Source organism: Protobothrops mucrosquamatus, unplaced genomic scaffold (genome assembly GCF_001527695.2).
Source record: "Protobothrops mucrosquamatus isolate PMUCROS unplaced genomic scaffold, P.Mucros_1.0 scaffold_146, whole genome shotgun sequence".
NCBI lineage: Eukaryota > Metazoa > Chordata > Lepidosauria > Squamata > Viperidae > Protobothrops > Protobothrops mucrosquamatus.
Window position 1 is genome coordinate 68,806 of NW_015386222.1, and position 16,810 is coordinate 85,615.

A 16,810-nucleotide genomic window follows, 5' to 3' on the forward strand; every position below is an offset into this window, starting at 1 on the left:
AGCAGAGTGTCCTGTTCCCGTTCCATGGGGAATCCCATCGACCCCTGGGAAGGGCGGATCCACACCCAAGAAGGAACCAGAGAGGTCAAGGGCGGTGCATCAAGCGGAGGGGGTCACCCCCCGGCAGAGGCCTCAGGAGAAGGAGGAGGCAACGACTGCCACCAGATACCAGCTGGTGGAGTACGAAAGTGAGGACGAGTTGGTGGACAATCCTATGGTGAGTGAGCCGATACGTCCATTCGCCGTCCCCATCGTTCTGATGAGTCCACAAACGGGCCATCGGGGGGGGGCTACAGGGACCTGATTGATTCCTGCTGCACCCACTGTCTGATTAGTTAAGCCGTGGTGGCAGAGGCCAATATCAGAGTAAAACAACTGGCCACTCCTATTAAATTTGAACAGGTGGATGGATCCCTTCGGGGGGCCCCACCACCCACATAACGGAGCCGGTCCAACTAGAGACGGGGGCCCATTGGTAGGTCCTCCGCTTTATTGTGGTTCCCTCCATGACTGAGGCCGTGATCCTAGGGCTGGCATGGCTGGATAAGTGGGGCCCTACCATTTGGTGGGAAGGGCGATACCGGAAATTACAGATCGGGGTCGGTCCCCAGCCACCAGACCAGGAAGGGGAAAAAAGGAGTGGAGCAGGGAGTGGGGTGGTAAATGCAAGCCAGGAAAGCGTGGAGGGGGAGGGCCCCTATCCAGCTGTGTATGCTGATCTCGCTGAGGTATTCAGCGAGCAAGAGTGCGATATCCTGCCTCTTCACTGGCCAACTGACTGCGCAATTAATATTGTGCCAGGTGCCAAACTGCCCAAACCCCAGATGTACGCTATGGCGCCCCGGGAGATGGAGGAGCTGCATAGATACATTGATCGGAACCTAGCGAGGGGCTTTATCCAGCTGGCCCATTCACAGATAGCAGCTCCCGTCCAGTTCAAGGAGAAGAAAGATGGCTCCTTGAGGTTGTGCGTCGACTTCCGTGGCATCAACAGGGTTTGTGTGGAGAATATGTACCCTCTGCTGCTCATGAAAGACCTGTTGGCTCATCTACCGAAGGGGAAGATGTTTACCAAACTGTATTTATGGGAGGCATATTACAGGGTCCGCATCAAATGAGCGAATGAATGGAAGACGGCCTTCAACTGCCCGCTTGGTAGCTACCAGTTCAGGGTGATGCCGTTTGGGTTACAGGGAGCCCCCGCAGTATTTATGCAGCTCATCAATGAGGTGCTGCACGAACACCTGTAACGTGGGGTGCTAGTCTTCCTAGACAACATCTTAATATACACCGCTACCATGGAGGAACATATTCAGTTGGTGAGACAGGTGCTGGAGAAACTATTGAAGGCACACCTGTTCATCAAACTCTCCAAATGCGACTTCCACTAAACCCGACTGGACTACCTGGGCTACAGGATATCAGGGGAAGGGGTGGAAATGGACCCCAACAAGGTCAAGGCCGTGCTGGAATGGTAAGCGCCATGGACCCATTGTCAACTGCAGAGCTTCCTGGGATTTGCCAACTTTTATAGGCAATTCATCCCCTTGTTCGCAGTGGTAGCTCTACCCCTGACAGACCTGCTCTGCACACGACAAACCGCAATGAAGCCATGGCCCAGTCAGCCACTAGCGTGGACCATGGTATGCCAAAAGGCCTTGAGGACCTGTTTCCAAGGGAACCGGTCTTGCTCCACCCAAACCCCGACATGCCATTCGTGGTGCAGGCTGACGCCAGTGACGTAGTGGTGGGGGCGGTGTTACTGCAAAAGAACATCCAGGGGACGCTACAGCTATGTGCCTATACCTCGCGAATACTGACGGAGACCGAGAGGGCATGGGCCATTTGGGATAAGGAGATGTTTGCGGTGCGATGGGCATTGTCCAGATGGCGACACCTACTAGAGGGGGCGACGGAACTATTTGAGGTCTGGACAGGCCACAAGAACCTCGAGGTGTTGCAGTAGCTGAGGCGCCTGTCCCCCAAACACATCCAGTGGGCGCAGTACTTCCAACGCTTCCAGTTCTGGTTGAAGTATGTACCAGGGGAGAAGAACTTCCTTATTGCAGATGCCCCAATACGATAGCAAGCGGGAGGAGGTAGTACAGGCGATCATGCCCCCCTACCGGCAAGCCGCAGCACGGGTGGTACCACACAAGCTGGCGGTCGACCTGATCCAGGAGCTGCACAAGGCAGTCTGGGATGACCCCTGGTTACAGGAACATTCAGACTTATTGACACGGAGGGATGACCTAGCGTGGAAAGGCAACAAGCTGTACATCCCACAGGCCCTATGGGAAGAGGTATTGCGACAGTGCCATGATGCAAAGCAATCAGGACATTTTGGGTTCCTAAAAACCCTACACCTGGTATGGCATCAATTTTGGTGGCCGCATATGAAAGTGGAAGTAGAGGCCTACGTGCAGGGTTGCCATGTTTGTGCCACCACAAAGCACCGAACGGGGAAGCCGGTAGGGTTGTTACAGTCGGTAGCAGACCCGACCTGGCCATGGGAGGACATCGGGATGGACTTTATTGTGGAACTACCAGAGAGTCGTGGTTACACTGTGCACCACGTTGTTGTATGCCACTTCCACGAATGGCAGGAGGTCAACCCAGTCCATCTGCTGGTACAACACATAGCTCTGTAGGTAACACTCCACCATTGCATTCGCACATTTTGCCGCTCCGTTGGTGCTGGGGTGATACGCTGAACTAAGACCCTAAGACGACCCGATGGACCGGATAAGTGTTCGCCAAAACCGAGCCGTGCACCCCCCGATCTGAAATGATCCGCCGGGGCACTCCGTGCAAGCGATACACGTGTTGAATAAAGAGGTTGGCCAGCTTTCAGGCAGATGGTAGCCCCTTACATGGGATGGAGTGAGCTTGCTTGGAGAAGAGGTCTATGATGGTCCCTTCAGGTGGTGCACGGCCTGGATTTTGTCCCAATCCTTGAGTACAACCAAGGGGACCCCTCGCCCTGCCAGCCCCAAGAGTGGATAACACACATCAGTGGGGTGTGGGGTAACGCAAAAAGGGCTTTGGTAAAAGCAGAGGAAAGCACAAAAGCACAGGCCGACAGGAAGCGAAGGCCTAAAAAACCTCTCCGGGTACTCCCAAGTACCTAGGTCCCTTCTGGGTCACACAAGTCATCAATCCGGTGACTGTATGGCTACACCTACCCTGGTCCCTGGTAGAGGGAGCCGCCTGTCCAGCCCTGTGGGCTCGACACTCAGGACTAGGGGGGGAACCAGCACAACGCTGAAGGCAGCTCCGCTGGCAGAGACAATCAGCTGGTGGTCCAGGACTGCCTCCGTACAGCTGCAGCACCGCTGAGCAGCCGGGAGACCTACAGCATCGTCCCTGATGCCACCAATTGGCTGATGGCCCAGGACGGACTCTGCAAAGCTGCGGCACCACCGAACAGCCGGGAGATCTGCTTGGCTGGTCGCCAATCAGCTGGAGGACCAGGACGGTCTCCACCAAGCAGGCGACCATCCACAGCAGCTCGTGGTGCCACCGGATGGCTGAGGAGCCTTGCGGCTGACTACGGATGACACAGAGGCAGCACCAACGTTGCACAGACCCTGAGGGTGCTCAGGGATGAGGACTTACCGGGACAGGCATTCCGCTGAGCAACGCCAGCCGGCAGCGACGGGAAGGCAGGCCAGGGAGATCCGGCTGCCTTTAAGGATAGACACCGGATGCTGGCCTGCTGTGAGGGGAAGGGAGCTGCAGGGGCGAAGCTATTTAATGTGCTGGGAGAAAAACACTCCCAGCGCTGACTTTGTGTATGAACCATTAAAGCTTATGTTGCAACATTCCTGCATGCCAGTCGTCTGTCTTTCCACTGTTGGGTTGGAGGAGGCTAGGGACCAGTAAGGACGTTGACATCTTGTTTAAGTCATTCAACACCAACAGACGGGGACTTGACTACCAACCCAGTGACCAGATGCAGGAATGGTGTGTCAATTATCCTCATAACCATATACACCATACACTACAGAGATGAACTGAAGATCATATGGCCCTAATAGAGACAGGTTACTCCCTTGTTCTAATATACTGATTTTTATATGCTTTCATCCCAGGAGAAATAAAAGATCATATAAGATTGCTTAATCATACAAAGATCTAAATTTCACAGGCCCATTTTAATTTTGCCAATTGCATATTGCCTCAATAACACATTCCTATAGATTTTTATTGTTATTTTCATGTAGAGGTCCCGGGAGAGCTACAGAGGTGTAGATCATTACTAAGAAAGGAGGAAATAAAAAGAGAAACAAAGAAATTCCTTTGCTCAGTGTGATCAAGAACATTAAAGCATTAATGTTTAAAAGAAAAGTTGGTGCTACAGTGTGTCCTAAATGTCTTTGAAGGGAAAGGAGGTGTATACTGGATATTTGAAACAATATTAATTACACGGTATGTGTTTCTTTTTCAAAGACAAACCAAGTGCTGGTTCACGGACCAGGGGTTGGGGATCCCTGGTATAGTTGACTCATGTCGAGCAAGGCAGTCTCAGTTTGTTCTGGCTCAGCCTCTAGAACTTGAAAGAAGAGCCCTTTTGGGTTACAGGGTCCTTCTCAGTCCTTGTCTCACATTTCCTACATTTCTAATAGAGAATGAGTTCATTCTTAACAGATAACTTGTTAAATCTACAATTCTATGGGTGGCTGTCATTTTCTTCTCTCTCTGCTCTTTGATATCCCATCGTGCATATGGAATCTTAAGTGCCATATTGTAAAATCCACAGGAAATGGAGGTAGGTCACCTGCCAAAGTCAGGATGGTCATAGAGTTGAGATGCCTCAAGCAGGATATGCTTATTCACTTGCCTTTTGCAGGTGCTTGATTGCTGTAATGTTACGATAGATGATGCCAATGTGCACACCCCACCAAATATTTAGCTTTAATTATCTGCCCCGAGGCCTCCAGTCAGCTGGCTTTCCAGATTTGCATGAACATCTTCTCTTTTTTTCAGTCCTCTTTATTTTATTATTGCATTTATTATTGCGGCCCAGAGTCTCTCAGTAGTGAGGTGGATGTCCTATAAATTTAATAAATTTGTTTTCTCTTGAGAGCTGAAGGCCATTTACATGGATTTCCCTTTCATTTCATACTCTGCAATGACTCTGGATGTAGGTTGGACTGAGAGAGTCACCTTGTAAGCTTTATAATTGAGTAAAAAGTTGAACCTGGATTCTCTGGGTCCAAATCTAATGCCCTCATTACCAAACTACATGCCGCTCTTATTTCTCCCAGACTTTCACAGCATTTGTTTTTGGCTACATTCTAATGGCAACCACCACTAAGGAACCATGGCAAGGTTTGGCAAGGTTTGCTAGTTGTTTGTTGAGCTTGTAGGAATTAAGGAGAAAAAAAGAGCTCTAGCAGTCAGCAAGACAAAATAGAAAAAAGAAATCCCAAACCAAAGAAATAATGAGAGGAATAGCAACAGCCTTTCCAATCTGGTGCCCTCTAGATCAGTGTTTCTCAACCTTGACAATTTTAAGGCATGTGGACTTCAACTCCCAGAATTCCACAGCCAGCATTGCTGGCTGTGGAATTCTGGGAGTTGAAGTCCACATGCCTTAAAACTGGCTGTGGAATTCTGGGAGTTGAAGTCCACATGCCTTAAAATTGTCAAGGTTGAGAAACACTGCTCTAGATGATTACAAGTCCCAGCATTCTCAGCTAGAGTTGTTTGGTTAGTAGTGAATCTTGTTTGAGAAAAAGAATAGCAGTGTTAAAAGATTTTAGAAAACAGGAGGAGAAAGTATGCACTGCTGACAGTACGAGTAGATCTTTATTTCCCTTTTTGCAGCCCTCAGAGGTCTGCTCATTATGGAGGCTAAAAACTGACAACTCCATTTCTTTTCATTTTGAGAGGAGAAAGGCATGAAAATTGTGGTGGTCACTTTAAAATATGTGCCAGTTAAGAAAAATAAATATTCCCTCCCCAGTTCCTCCCAAATTCAGTATAGCTTGTATGTGTGATAAGGCCACATCTATTATTCAGCCTTTTTCTCCATGTTAAAACTGCCTCTTGACCACCCAAAGCCTCTTCCCTCGTGTTTTAGCAAGACAAAAATCAGATTTGAGATCTAAGCCAAAACATGTTGTTTTTCTTTCTTGGTGAAGAAAAGACAGACATATTTGACCCTATCTTCATCTGTTTCAATTTCTGAGAGAATGTGCTGGTTTGGGACAGAATAAGCCTTTCTCTTCTTGTAGGTCTGTATCACCTCAGTGCTTATCAGCGAAGCCTTTTCATGCCACAAGCAAGTTGCATCATGCCAAGCCTGTCTGGAAAATAACTAGTCAGTTTTGCAATTGCCAGGGCCTAAAAAAGTCCCATCCACCTCTGAAGAAACCACCACAAAAAAAAAAAAGAATGACCGTTACTTCAACTTGATGTCAAAAGAAAAATCTTCATCAGGGTCCAGTCCAAGCTGGGAATAATCAAACTGGAGACAGCTTTAGAAAGAAGGTTTATTGAAGAGGAGAGCCAGACAGAAAGATGGCTCTGGGAAAACTGACCATATGTAGCCGGGAGTGGGGTTTTATACCTTCTGAGGCTCTTGAGGTTGTTTCCTGTTCCTGTTTGAGGTTTTGTATTTACTGTGTCATGTACTTTGACCTGAGTCTGTGTCCTTTTGATATTGATGGGTTAATCCTATTATGTTTCCTGTCCTTAGAATTTGGGTGGGGGTATGCATATTTTAGGTGTCTTTGTCTTCCTAATCTTTTCAATTTCTAGCTGGAAGTCTCCAACCTTTCTGAAAGGATTATTGAATTTGCATTTCTAAAAGCTGTCCTCTGCCTAGTTTCTGCTTGGGGGAGAGGGGCTGGGGCTGGTTTCTGGGGGCTGGTTTCTATCTTTTTAAAGATCTTTTCCATTATTCCTTTGGGGAAATATATTCTGCCTTTTTAATATTTCCCAAAATATTTCTTTCTTTGGATTCTTCCCACACTGATCTTGAGAAGACCACCATTTATGGAACTTGCTCTGCTCCGGAACTTTATTTCAAAGCTGAAGTTTTCTATGGATTACATATGCTGGAGAATTAGTTTCAAGATAACATAACAGTAGTACATCACCCAGGTATAAAAGGTGCTTGGTCTGGTTAGACTCTGGCAGTGCTCTCTTAGAAACCATAATTGTCCTTTCTACTCGGGGCAATGTGAGTTGCAAATTTATATTAATCTGTTTAGAGCAGTGTTTTTCAACCTGGGTAATTTTAAGGTGTGTAGACTTCAACTCCCAGAATTACCAAGCTAGGATGGGTGGTTAGGGAATCCTGGGAGTTGAAGTCCATCTTAAAGTTGCCAAGGTTGAGACGCATTGGTCTAGAGCAGGGGTCTTCAAACTTGGCCCTTTTATGACTTGTGGACTTCAACTCCCAGAATTCCTCAGCCAGGCACGCTGGCTGAAGAATTCTGGGAGTTGAAGTCCACAAGTCATAAAAGGGCCAAGTTTGAAGACCCCTGCTCTAGAGACTTTGCATCCAGATTTAGCTCCAAGGAATTGTGACTGCAGAGAAGCCCTCAGAGGAGGACAAGTAATTTTTTTAGGGTATATTCAGCATTGGGTAGAGGACTCCATGTTTAGAGAACTGCAAGGTATGAGCTGAGAAAGAGAGCCCTGCTTCAATTTCCGTTTGTTGCTACAATGGTCAGAGTGATAAAAGAGTGTGGTTTCCTCTTAAGCATGTGAGAGCTGAGGGGCGCCTCAAGCTAGGAAAGGCAGATTTCTGACTTTGTGTGTCAGTCTCTGTCTGAAAACATGACCATGTTCTGATGGCATCCTCCACTCAGCTTACCCCTTCCCCAGTCCAGCCCAGCATGGAGCCTGAGAGTGAAACCCCAATGATGGAAAAACCCCAAGAAGACAGCGAAAACGTAGGTGGTGGTGCTGCTTAACTGCGACCGGCCTTTTTCTTTCTTTCTTTCTTTCTTTCTTTCTTTCTTTCTTTCTTTCTTTCTTTCTTTCTTTCTTTCTTTCTTTCTTTCTTTCTCTTTTACATTCTGCTTTAATTTGAAAATATGCTGAAACCTTTTGGAGTGCATTAGATGCCACAATGGTTTTTAATCTGCTTTCTTGGTTTGACCTCTGAAATAGTATACAAAAGTCTGCGGAGGTGGCTATGCTCATGACTTGCCAAAGGCTATTTAGTAAGGCTCAGAACAGAATGAGGACCTGCTCAAAGATTGTAGCCTTGCTGGTTCCTATCTAGAGAGGGACATATTTTTTTTCTTTTAGCAAAAAGAAACAACATGCAAACCTGAATGTTGAAAATGTGATCAATCCAGACAAGCATGGAAAAGAATAACAGAGCTGGAAGTGACTTTGGAGGTCTTTTAGCTTAACCCCCCTGCTCAAGCAGAAGACCCTTTACCATTCAGACAAATAGTTGTCCAGTCTCTTCTTAAAAACTTACAGGGTTGGAGCACCCACAACTTCTAGAAGCAAGTTATTCCACTGATTAATTGTTCTGTCTCCTTAACTCTAGGTTAGTTCTCTCCTTGATTAGTTTCCATCCGTTGCTTCTTATTCTGCCTTCAGGTGCTTTGGAGAATAGGTTGATCCCTCTTCTTTATGGAAGTTCCTTAGATATTGGAACACTGCTATCCTGTCCTGAAAATATCGGCTAAGTAAATTCACACTCCATTGCATTTTTATTTATATTATTAACCATTATTAAACATTTTCTGAGTATGGAATTCCTCTCAATAGCTAACTTCCTCTGGTTCTAGGTTCCTCAATGACTGATAAATAAATAGTGACTAACTTGCCCAGGGCCTTGTTAGTTACTCTCATCTTAGTTTGCACATTGCTCTAAATCATGGTTTAACTGTGATGTATCATATAAACACAAAGGGATTAGAGAGCATGGCTCTTAAGCAGTAAGCCATAATTTGCAAGCCACAGTAGTCAGTTCACACTAAATAGTAACTATAATCAAACCACATTCTATCTTTGTATTACATCTGAACTCTGTGTTCATCAAACAATTTTATGGTCAGCCTATTTGATCATCGTTCTTTTAAACTACTGATTTCTGAGGTGGGAAAGATAGACATTGGAAGACTAGCTTTAATTCAAAATTGGGCTTTTAGCTATTATTCAGAAAGCAAAACATAATCTGGTAGGGCACCAAGAGTCCATAATCTTTCTTTCAGCCTCCCTCATTTTCTTAATTACAGAAGTAGCAAATGTATTGCTGCACTTTTTATCTTTTGCATAATGTAGGGCAAAGCCTACTCCATCAAAAAAAATCTCCTTCCCATTTTCAAGCTATTTTTTCCCCAATCTCCTGATAGTGTCTTGGTTGCTCATATTTTCTTGCAACAAATTCAGTTGTGTAAGTCTGCTTAAAATAAATATTGACTCATTGTGGAGGTGTTAAGGCACTTCTCTTTCTAAACAAAATCACACTTAAAGTAACACTTCAGTAGATTCCATGGAATGCCTCAAGATCCTTATAATAATATTGACTGTTAAAAAAACGTGCTTGAAAACATTAAAAAGTTTTGGAGAAGGTAAGGAGCATACAGGGATAATGAAACCATTTTTTTCTAGTTCTGTCTCTTAAACTGGAAGTAGAATTAAGAGACAGCTTCATCTCTTGATTGCAATTGTAGAGAATTAGAATTAGATCCCCACCCTAGTTGGTTCTTAAACATGACTAATATGAACATATAGTGTGAGATGCTGGAAAATGTAGTTCAGCTGTATCTGATGGGACGCAGGTTCCACTTCCTACTTTAGCATGGAGTTTAAAGGAACAAACTAGGGTAATTTTTGATAGATGGAGTGTACAGGTTAGATGTAAGAAGACATTGCACAGCCCTGTTGTCTTTCAATGGCAGTATTAATCCTGGCTTGATTTGTAGAGGAAGAAAGTTGTCTGATTTGATTTGTGAGTGCAAATCCTGAAGAATGTGAATAGGGGCAAATTGCTCATCACAGATGACAGCATCTAACTGATATCAACTGATTCAGAAAAACAACAACACCAAATCAGAGTGAGATGTTGAGTACTTGAATGGGAGATGTCTTAAGAGATTCCAGGGCTGTTGCCTAGACTGGGAGATTAATGCATCCCAAAAGAAAGCCAAGGCAAGCCACTTGTTACCAAGACAACCATGCAGCTTTATCCATGTGGTCACCAAGAGCTAAGCTAGAAGTACTCTACCTTTTTGAATTCTCCTCACTCAGTTAAACCTCATCCCCACCTTGTTTTGTAAATTTGGTGGTGTCAGTGTATTACAGATAATCCTCACTTAATGGTGATAATTAGAATGAAGGTAATTGGGACCAGAATTTCCATTGGTAAGTGATGGGGGGGTAAAGTGCAATGTCATGTGATCACCTCACTTAGCAATGGCAATCCCAGGCAGTCCCCTGTTGCCATTATAAAGCAAATCGCCACAGGGCATTAAGTGAGGCTCACATGTGATCACCACCTTTGACTTCCTGTTGGCTTCTCTATTGACTGATTGTGGGAAGCTCTCATGCTACTGTGACATGGGAAATGCTGTGACAATAGTAATTTTGAGGAGCAGTCGTAACTATCACATGTACAATGCTATTATAAGAGTGGGAGGTTTCTACTTTTTCAGGGGTTGGGAGGACAAATTTAGTTAAAATAGGGCTTGGGTTATTCTGCTATAAAAAATACAAAATCCAGTATTATTTGCAGGACCCATTTTTGGAGGGGCCCATGTGCAGCTAATAGCAATATTAATAGGAGAGGTTTGAACTATGATAGGAGGCACACACCAAACATGTTTTGTCCTATTAATTTTAAGAACAGCTTCACAGGATTTCTTTTTTATTAGTCTTCATGACTAAATACCAGCTCTTAAAGCTGCTTGTTGTAGCTGACAATTCTTGTAGCTAAACGTATCTCCTGTCCTGAGTCTTTGTGTGTTTATTTTTTGCCCAACAAGTTTACTCTGCAAGTTGTAGGATGCAATGCAATGGATTATATTTGTAAATTCCCAGTGCCTGCAGACGAATGCCTTAAGACTCTCTGCAATAAATATTTATTTCTAGAATTTCTTGTCTGGTGATTTATAAAAAAATAAAGTATTCTTTTGTCTTACATATTATGTGTCAAAATCTTGTAGCTCTGACAGCAGATGAGGTACAAGTTAACCCAATCCAATTTTAACATGATTCTGATATACAGCTAACTCTAGATCTGTCTTGGAATCATAACCTCTGGTTTTAACTGTCTGCTAAATATGCCCAAGATATCCCCATATTTGGTTCTGCACACGGAGCCCCACTCTTAAGGACCAGGATGCAACCTCAGAAAATGAGGTCACTTTTAACATCCCAGCAGACCAAGTGCTGGTAGAAAGTAGCGACAGTATGTTTTGAGAATGAGTGTTTCTCAAAATAAAAAAAATGTGTATAAAAGTAGGCTTTTGCACACTGTTTTATATGGAAATGAAAGTTGTATATGTTAGAAGAAACAGAAAAATGAACTGAGCGCATGGTGTGACCAGCTTCATCCATATCAGGACTTCAGATACAGATAGAGAGATAGTACTCAATGGAGCTCAAACTTAGAATTTAAACTCAGAGTTCTACACTTTAAATGATCATATACATATGCTTTCATTTTACAAGCAATACAAGTCCTTTGCAGTTGCAGGAAGGGATATTTAGAAGTACTATCAGAATAGTCTATATAATCTACTTTCCTTTAAGCTCCTACATTATGACATTCCACCATGTCTGACTCCCAATAAAGGGTGAAAAAGTCATATGAAACCTTGTACAGGGAGACATGCTATAATGTCACACCTGTATCTCTATTCTCTGAAACTTTAAAGGAAGGTGGACTATACTATTCTGATAACACTTAAGACGTACAAGACGATGGTTAGGAATAATAGGGCATTGGATGAAAGTGGACTGAAGGCAAAAGGATGAAGGGAATATGAGGAGATGGTTTGTCACGAGGAATGAATTGCAAAACATACAAAGGAAGAACAAATAATAAATGGAGTTAGTTCAAAATAAAGTTAGTGATCTTTTCTATTATGTAATTAAGAATTGGTGGGTCAAAAGGAAGACCATGAAAGTTATGGTTGATCATCAAAAACAGAGAAATTTAAGAAACAAAAGGCAATATAAGGTGATACTGTATGGAGAGGTATAATAAATGAAGTGAGTTTAAAATAAAGTTATCGACTTTTTCTATTATGTATTTAAATTTCTTTGCTTACTAGTTCTGAATCCTCTTCTGAACATTATATCATGCTGTTTATTTGGTCATGGAATATGATGGTTATGTATATATTTTTAATGTATGTATTCAAAGCATTTTATGTTACTTTTCATTATGAACAGTCCTAAGCCATACATTTGGCATCATGGGATGTGAAATTCCAGAAGATTCAATAATTTAATCATATCATTTACATTAAATTAGCATAAAGAAAGTAGCAGTTTATCTGTTAGCAATGGCTAAAATAGCTATGATGTGTTCACAGCTGTTAAATTAGGTATATATAATATATAAAGTATATATAACATGGTGTTCCTGAGGAGAAAGTTGTATAGAATATGTTCCCCTAAGATAGATATTTGTAGTACTTAAGCAGTACCAAGCATAATGCATTTGCTTCAATAATTTAATATAAAATTTATAAAGTGAAACTTTGCTATTTTTGGTGTATCAGTGTTAAAAATTAATAAAACTAAATTCAAGAAAACTTGAGGGATTGATTTAAAATAATTTTAATATTCATCATTAAATCAGGTTCCTTGGTGATATAAAATAAATTGTTCTACCTCTATATGAATAATATGATAGATGTAACAAATAAATAAAACCAGCAAATAAAACCACAAAAACCATGTAGAAGTGCCACCAATATTTTAAAATGTATGGTAAATAAACAATGCCTTAAGCTGGTGTCTGAAAGCCAGCAATTGATTCCAGTGTACAATTTGGATGTAAAAGACTTCTCATTTACACCCACAAGATGTGCTGCTGATAAGGGAGTATGTGCAGGTTGGTAATGGGAAGTGATATTTCTTCTTTTGCACCAAACAACTATTACACTATAGGCGTGTTAAAAACTGAATTTACAGCAGATCAAGTGAAATTGTTTTTTTTTCCTTTCTGTAGATGGATCTCTCCCATAAATTACCTAAGAGACAGGTAAGAATCTCATTCATTAATGAACATAAGATGTATTCTACTGGATCAGAGAAAAGATCAAAAGTAGCCCTTGGCCTACAGACAAATTGAGCCCAAAATTTCCCTCAGTTGTTAACTGAGCTTCGCTTTTTAAGTGAATCTGGCTTCCCCCACTGACTTTGCTTGTTGGAAGTCAGCTGGGAAGGTTACAAATGGTGGTCACATGGGACACAAATGGGACACCGCAACTGTCATAAATACATGCCTGTTGGAAATACTTGTCCTCAATACCCGAAATTTGATTATGTGACCATGGGGATGCTGCAACGGTTATAAGTGTGAAAAGCAGTCAAAAGTCCTTTTTCTTCAGTGCCGTTATAATTTTGAATGGTCACTAAATCATGCTGACCCTTTTCAGTTCAGACTGTCCTGCCAGTTTCACTGGGTGAGCTCCTAATGAAAACATTTGATTAGAATTATTTGCTCCTTTAGAAAAGAAAGGCTGTACTGTATTCAAATTTCTAGAGTTTAGATGTTCTGCGCAAGCACCTAGTTTCCACTGTGTGAAATGCAATATAAAGTAAACCAGCATTATTATAAAATTAGTCACAGATTTGTTCAATAAGCAGGCTCCCAGGAACAATTGGACAGGTTTAAGTGAAAGAATGCCTAGCAAGTACCATATTAAATATAGGCGATCTGGCCTCTCAGTCACTACCCTCCCACTCCCTTCTGCCTAATGACCTCATATTGCATTTCTCCTCTCTGCTTGTTGCTGGGGATTTAGAAAGCATGTGGGGTTGACTTCAATGGTAACCTTTGGGAGAGGTGAACGTAGAGAACTTATGTCCTCCCCTATGTCCCTGGTGGGCACAATCAGCACAGAAGGCAACAATGCACACTACAATTCTATCAATTGAATCAAAAGCTTGAATACGAAGGTCTCTTTAGTACGTTCCTTCTTTTCAGCACAGCTAATTAGAGATACCCATAACGGATGAACACAATTCTTCCCAACAAATGAAAGAAGGCAGGTTATCATATTAGTAATCCAGTTAATGATTTAGTAATCAAGTAGGTACCAAAAGTTGTCTTGTAGTACCTTGATTCAGGAAAGATTTGTCGTTACACACTTCTCATGCTTCTCCCCCCCCCCCCTTCATTTTCTAATCTAAGTGTATTGGACTCTGATCAGCTAGTTTTCGTCCATCTTGCCACAGACTATTGTTACAATTTAGAAGAGAAATTGAGGAGTCTAGTTTTCTTTGGGCGGCTCTTATATTTTTATCCATTAGGCATATTTTGAATTTCTGCTGGATTTTGACACATCATTGTTTTAGTCCATCTTAGCCTGCTGTTGTACTCCCACATGCTCATGCTTTTAGATGGACTCTTCAATTTTTTTTCTTGTTTACTTATCTCTTTACTTTCCTTCTTTTTTTTCTAAATTTGTATTGCTTTTAAATTGCAAAAAAATATTTGCAAACTGTAAAATAGTTTGCAACCCTGCTAATCCAAATTATGCTGATTTGATTCTGATCTGTTTTTAATTTTTGTTTAATTATTATTACAGCTCACCCTGTTGTACGAAGAGGTCCTTTATACCATTCTCCATCGTGTGGGCCAAGTGGAACAGAATCATGTTACTGATTCAGATGAGCTCTATGAATATGTGCAAAAGGTTGGGTTAAAGAACCAAATCCATGTATCTTATAACTCATCTTCAAGGCTTTAGGCTGCACTTAAGATTACATTCTTTTCTTTCTTCTTCAGTGTATGTGTTTTCTCTCTCTCCAAGTGCTAATGAAACAAATAGCTGCTCTCTGTAGTATGGTACTGTAACTATGTTGGTAGGCAGGATGCTCCATGCCTCTGTTTTTCTCCCTTCCTGTCTTCCTCTCCCCCCGCCCAATCACCCTGTCTTTGGGCTTCTTGCCAAAAGCTTGAATAGATTAGAAACCAAGGGCTTTTGAAATTATGAGGAAGATATGACTTCAGGATACAGAATATTAATTCCTTGTTAAAAGAAACTCATGTTCTATTGTGTGTTTGCTTTTACTTTGGGGTCTTTCCTATTTGGGGTAATATTGAAATCATATTCTCACTCTGAAAATTTCTTTTCTAACATCCAAATCAGGCCTTCAGTATTGATCCAGAAGAGCATCAAATTATATTACAGAGGGTCAAAGAGCTAGAGGTAAGATCTAACTCCAATTTTCCATTCACTTGTAGGTTGTTATTATAGAATTGTTCTATTTATTTAGTTGCAAAAGGGTTTCCAAGTATGTTTTGTTGTTTATATTCCAGATTAGTCTAAATTATTCATGTTATGATTATTCATCATTAGCCTTTCTCATGTTAATGATTATATCAACCTTGACATTCCAAATCCTATTCTGTTCACCTGTTAGCTAGGTCCTCATGTTAAGATCTTCTCTTTTTGTTTTTCAGAGGCCAATTTTTTGTCTTAAAGCCACGGTGAAGCAAGCCAGAAGTATTCTGGGTAAAGATGTCAGTGGTGAGTAGAAAAAATATACCACAGCTCAAAAGAGGGAGGGAGGGAGGGAGGGAGGGAGGGAGAGAGAGAGAGAGAGAGAGAGAGAGAGAGAGAGAGAGAGAGAGAGAGAGAGAGAGAGAGAGAGAGAGAGAGAGAGAGAGAGAGAATTCAAGGCTCCATTTAGTTGCAACATTTTGAAGAAACCTGTGGAGGGAAGATACTACCATACATGAGTTGTCTGCTAGGAAGGGAAATTTAAATCCTTTTGTTTCTTGCATACTCATGGACATTTTCTGCCTTCTGACAAGTTGAGTAAGATGTGTCCACTAATCTTAAGGAATCGTTGACATGTATTAGGCATATTCCTAAATGGAATGCAGTACAAAATTTCATATAATGCCACTTGGGAGAAACAAATTCAGAGAGAGAGAGAGAGAGAGAGAGAGAGAGAGACAGACAGACAGACAGACAGACAGACAGACAGACAGACAGACGGAGAGAGAGACAGAGAGACAGAGAGAGAGATATATATTAGTATGCTATTAAAACAATACTAATGAATATGAAATTTCAAGTCTGGAGGAAGGATGCTTTTCTGCCTGTACACCTTCTACAAATTGTTCCCCACAAGGCAGCCTACTATTTTAGTTGGAGAGCATAAGGAAAAGGCTTATGCTTTGGACAGTGTGCTTATAGTTCTCATGGTAATCCTAAACAACACTTTGATTGGATTAATAATAATAATAATAATAATAATAATAATAATAATAATAATAATAATAATAATAATACTAGTAAAGTTGGAAGGGACCTTCGAGGTCATCTAGTCCAACCCCCTGCTCAGGCAGGAAACCCTATACCATTTCAGATAAATGGCTGTCCAGTCTCTTCTTTAAAACTTCCAGTGTTGGAGCATTCACCACTTCTGGAGGCAGGTTGATCCACTGGTTAATTGTTCTAACTGTCAGGAAGTTTCTCCTTAGTTCTAGGTTGCTTCTCTCCTTGATTAGTTTCCACCCGTTGCTTCTTGTCCTGCCTTCAGGCGCTTTGGAGAATAGCTTGACTCCCTCTTCTTTGTGGCAGCCCCTGAGATATTGGAACACTGCTATCATGTCCCCCCTCGTCCTTCTCTTCATTAA

At 42.2% G+C, this 16,810-nt stretch overlaps 1 protein-coding gene across 1 annotated transcript in view; it reads left to right on the plus strand.

Annotated features, from left to right (window-relative positions):
* Window positions 1-7,853: 7,853 nt before the first annotated feature.
* UNC13D (unc-13 homolog D) overlaps window positions 7,854-16,810 on the plus strand; it is a 44,104-nt gene continuing 35,147 nt past the window's right edge. The window contains exons 1-5 of the mRNA XM_015819062.1: window positions 7,854-7,910; window positions 13,163-13,195; window positions 14,748-14,855; window positions 15,312-15,371; window positions 15,626-15,692. Coding sequence (XP_015674548.1) covers window positions 7,854-7,910; window positions 13,163-13,195; window positions 14,748-14,855; window positions 15,312-15,371; window positions 15,626-15,692 — 325 coding nt within the window. The remainder of the gene's footprint in view (window positions 7,911-13,162; window positions 13,196-14,747; window positions 14,856-15,311; window positions 15,372-15,625; window positions 15,693-16,810) is intronic.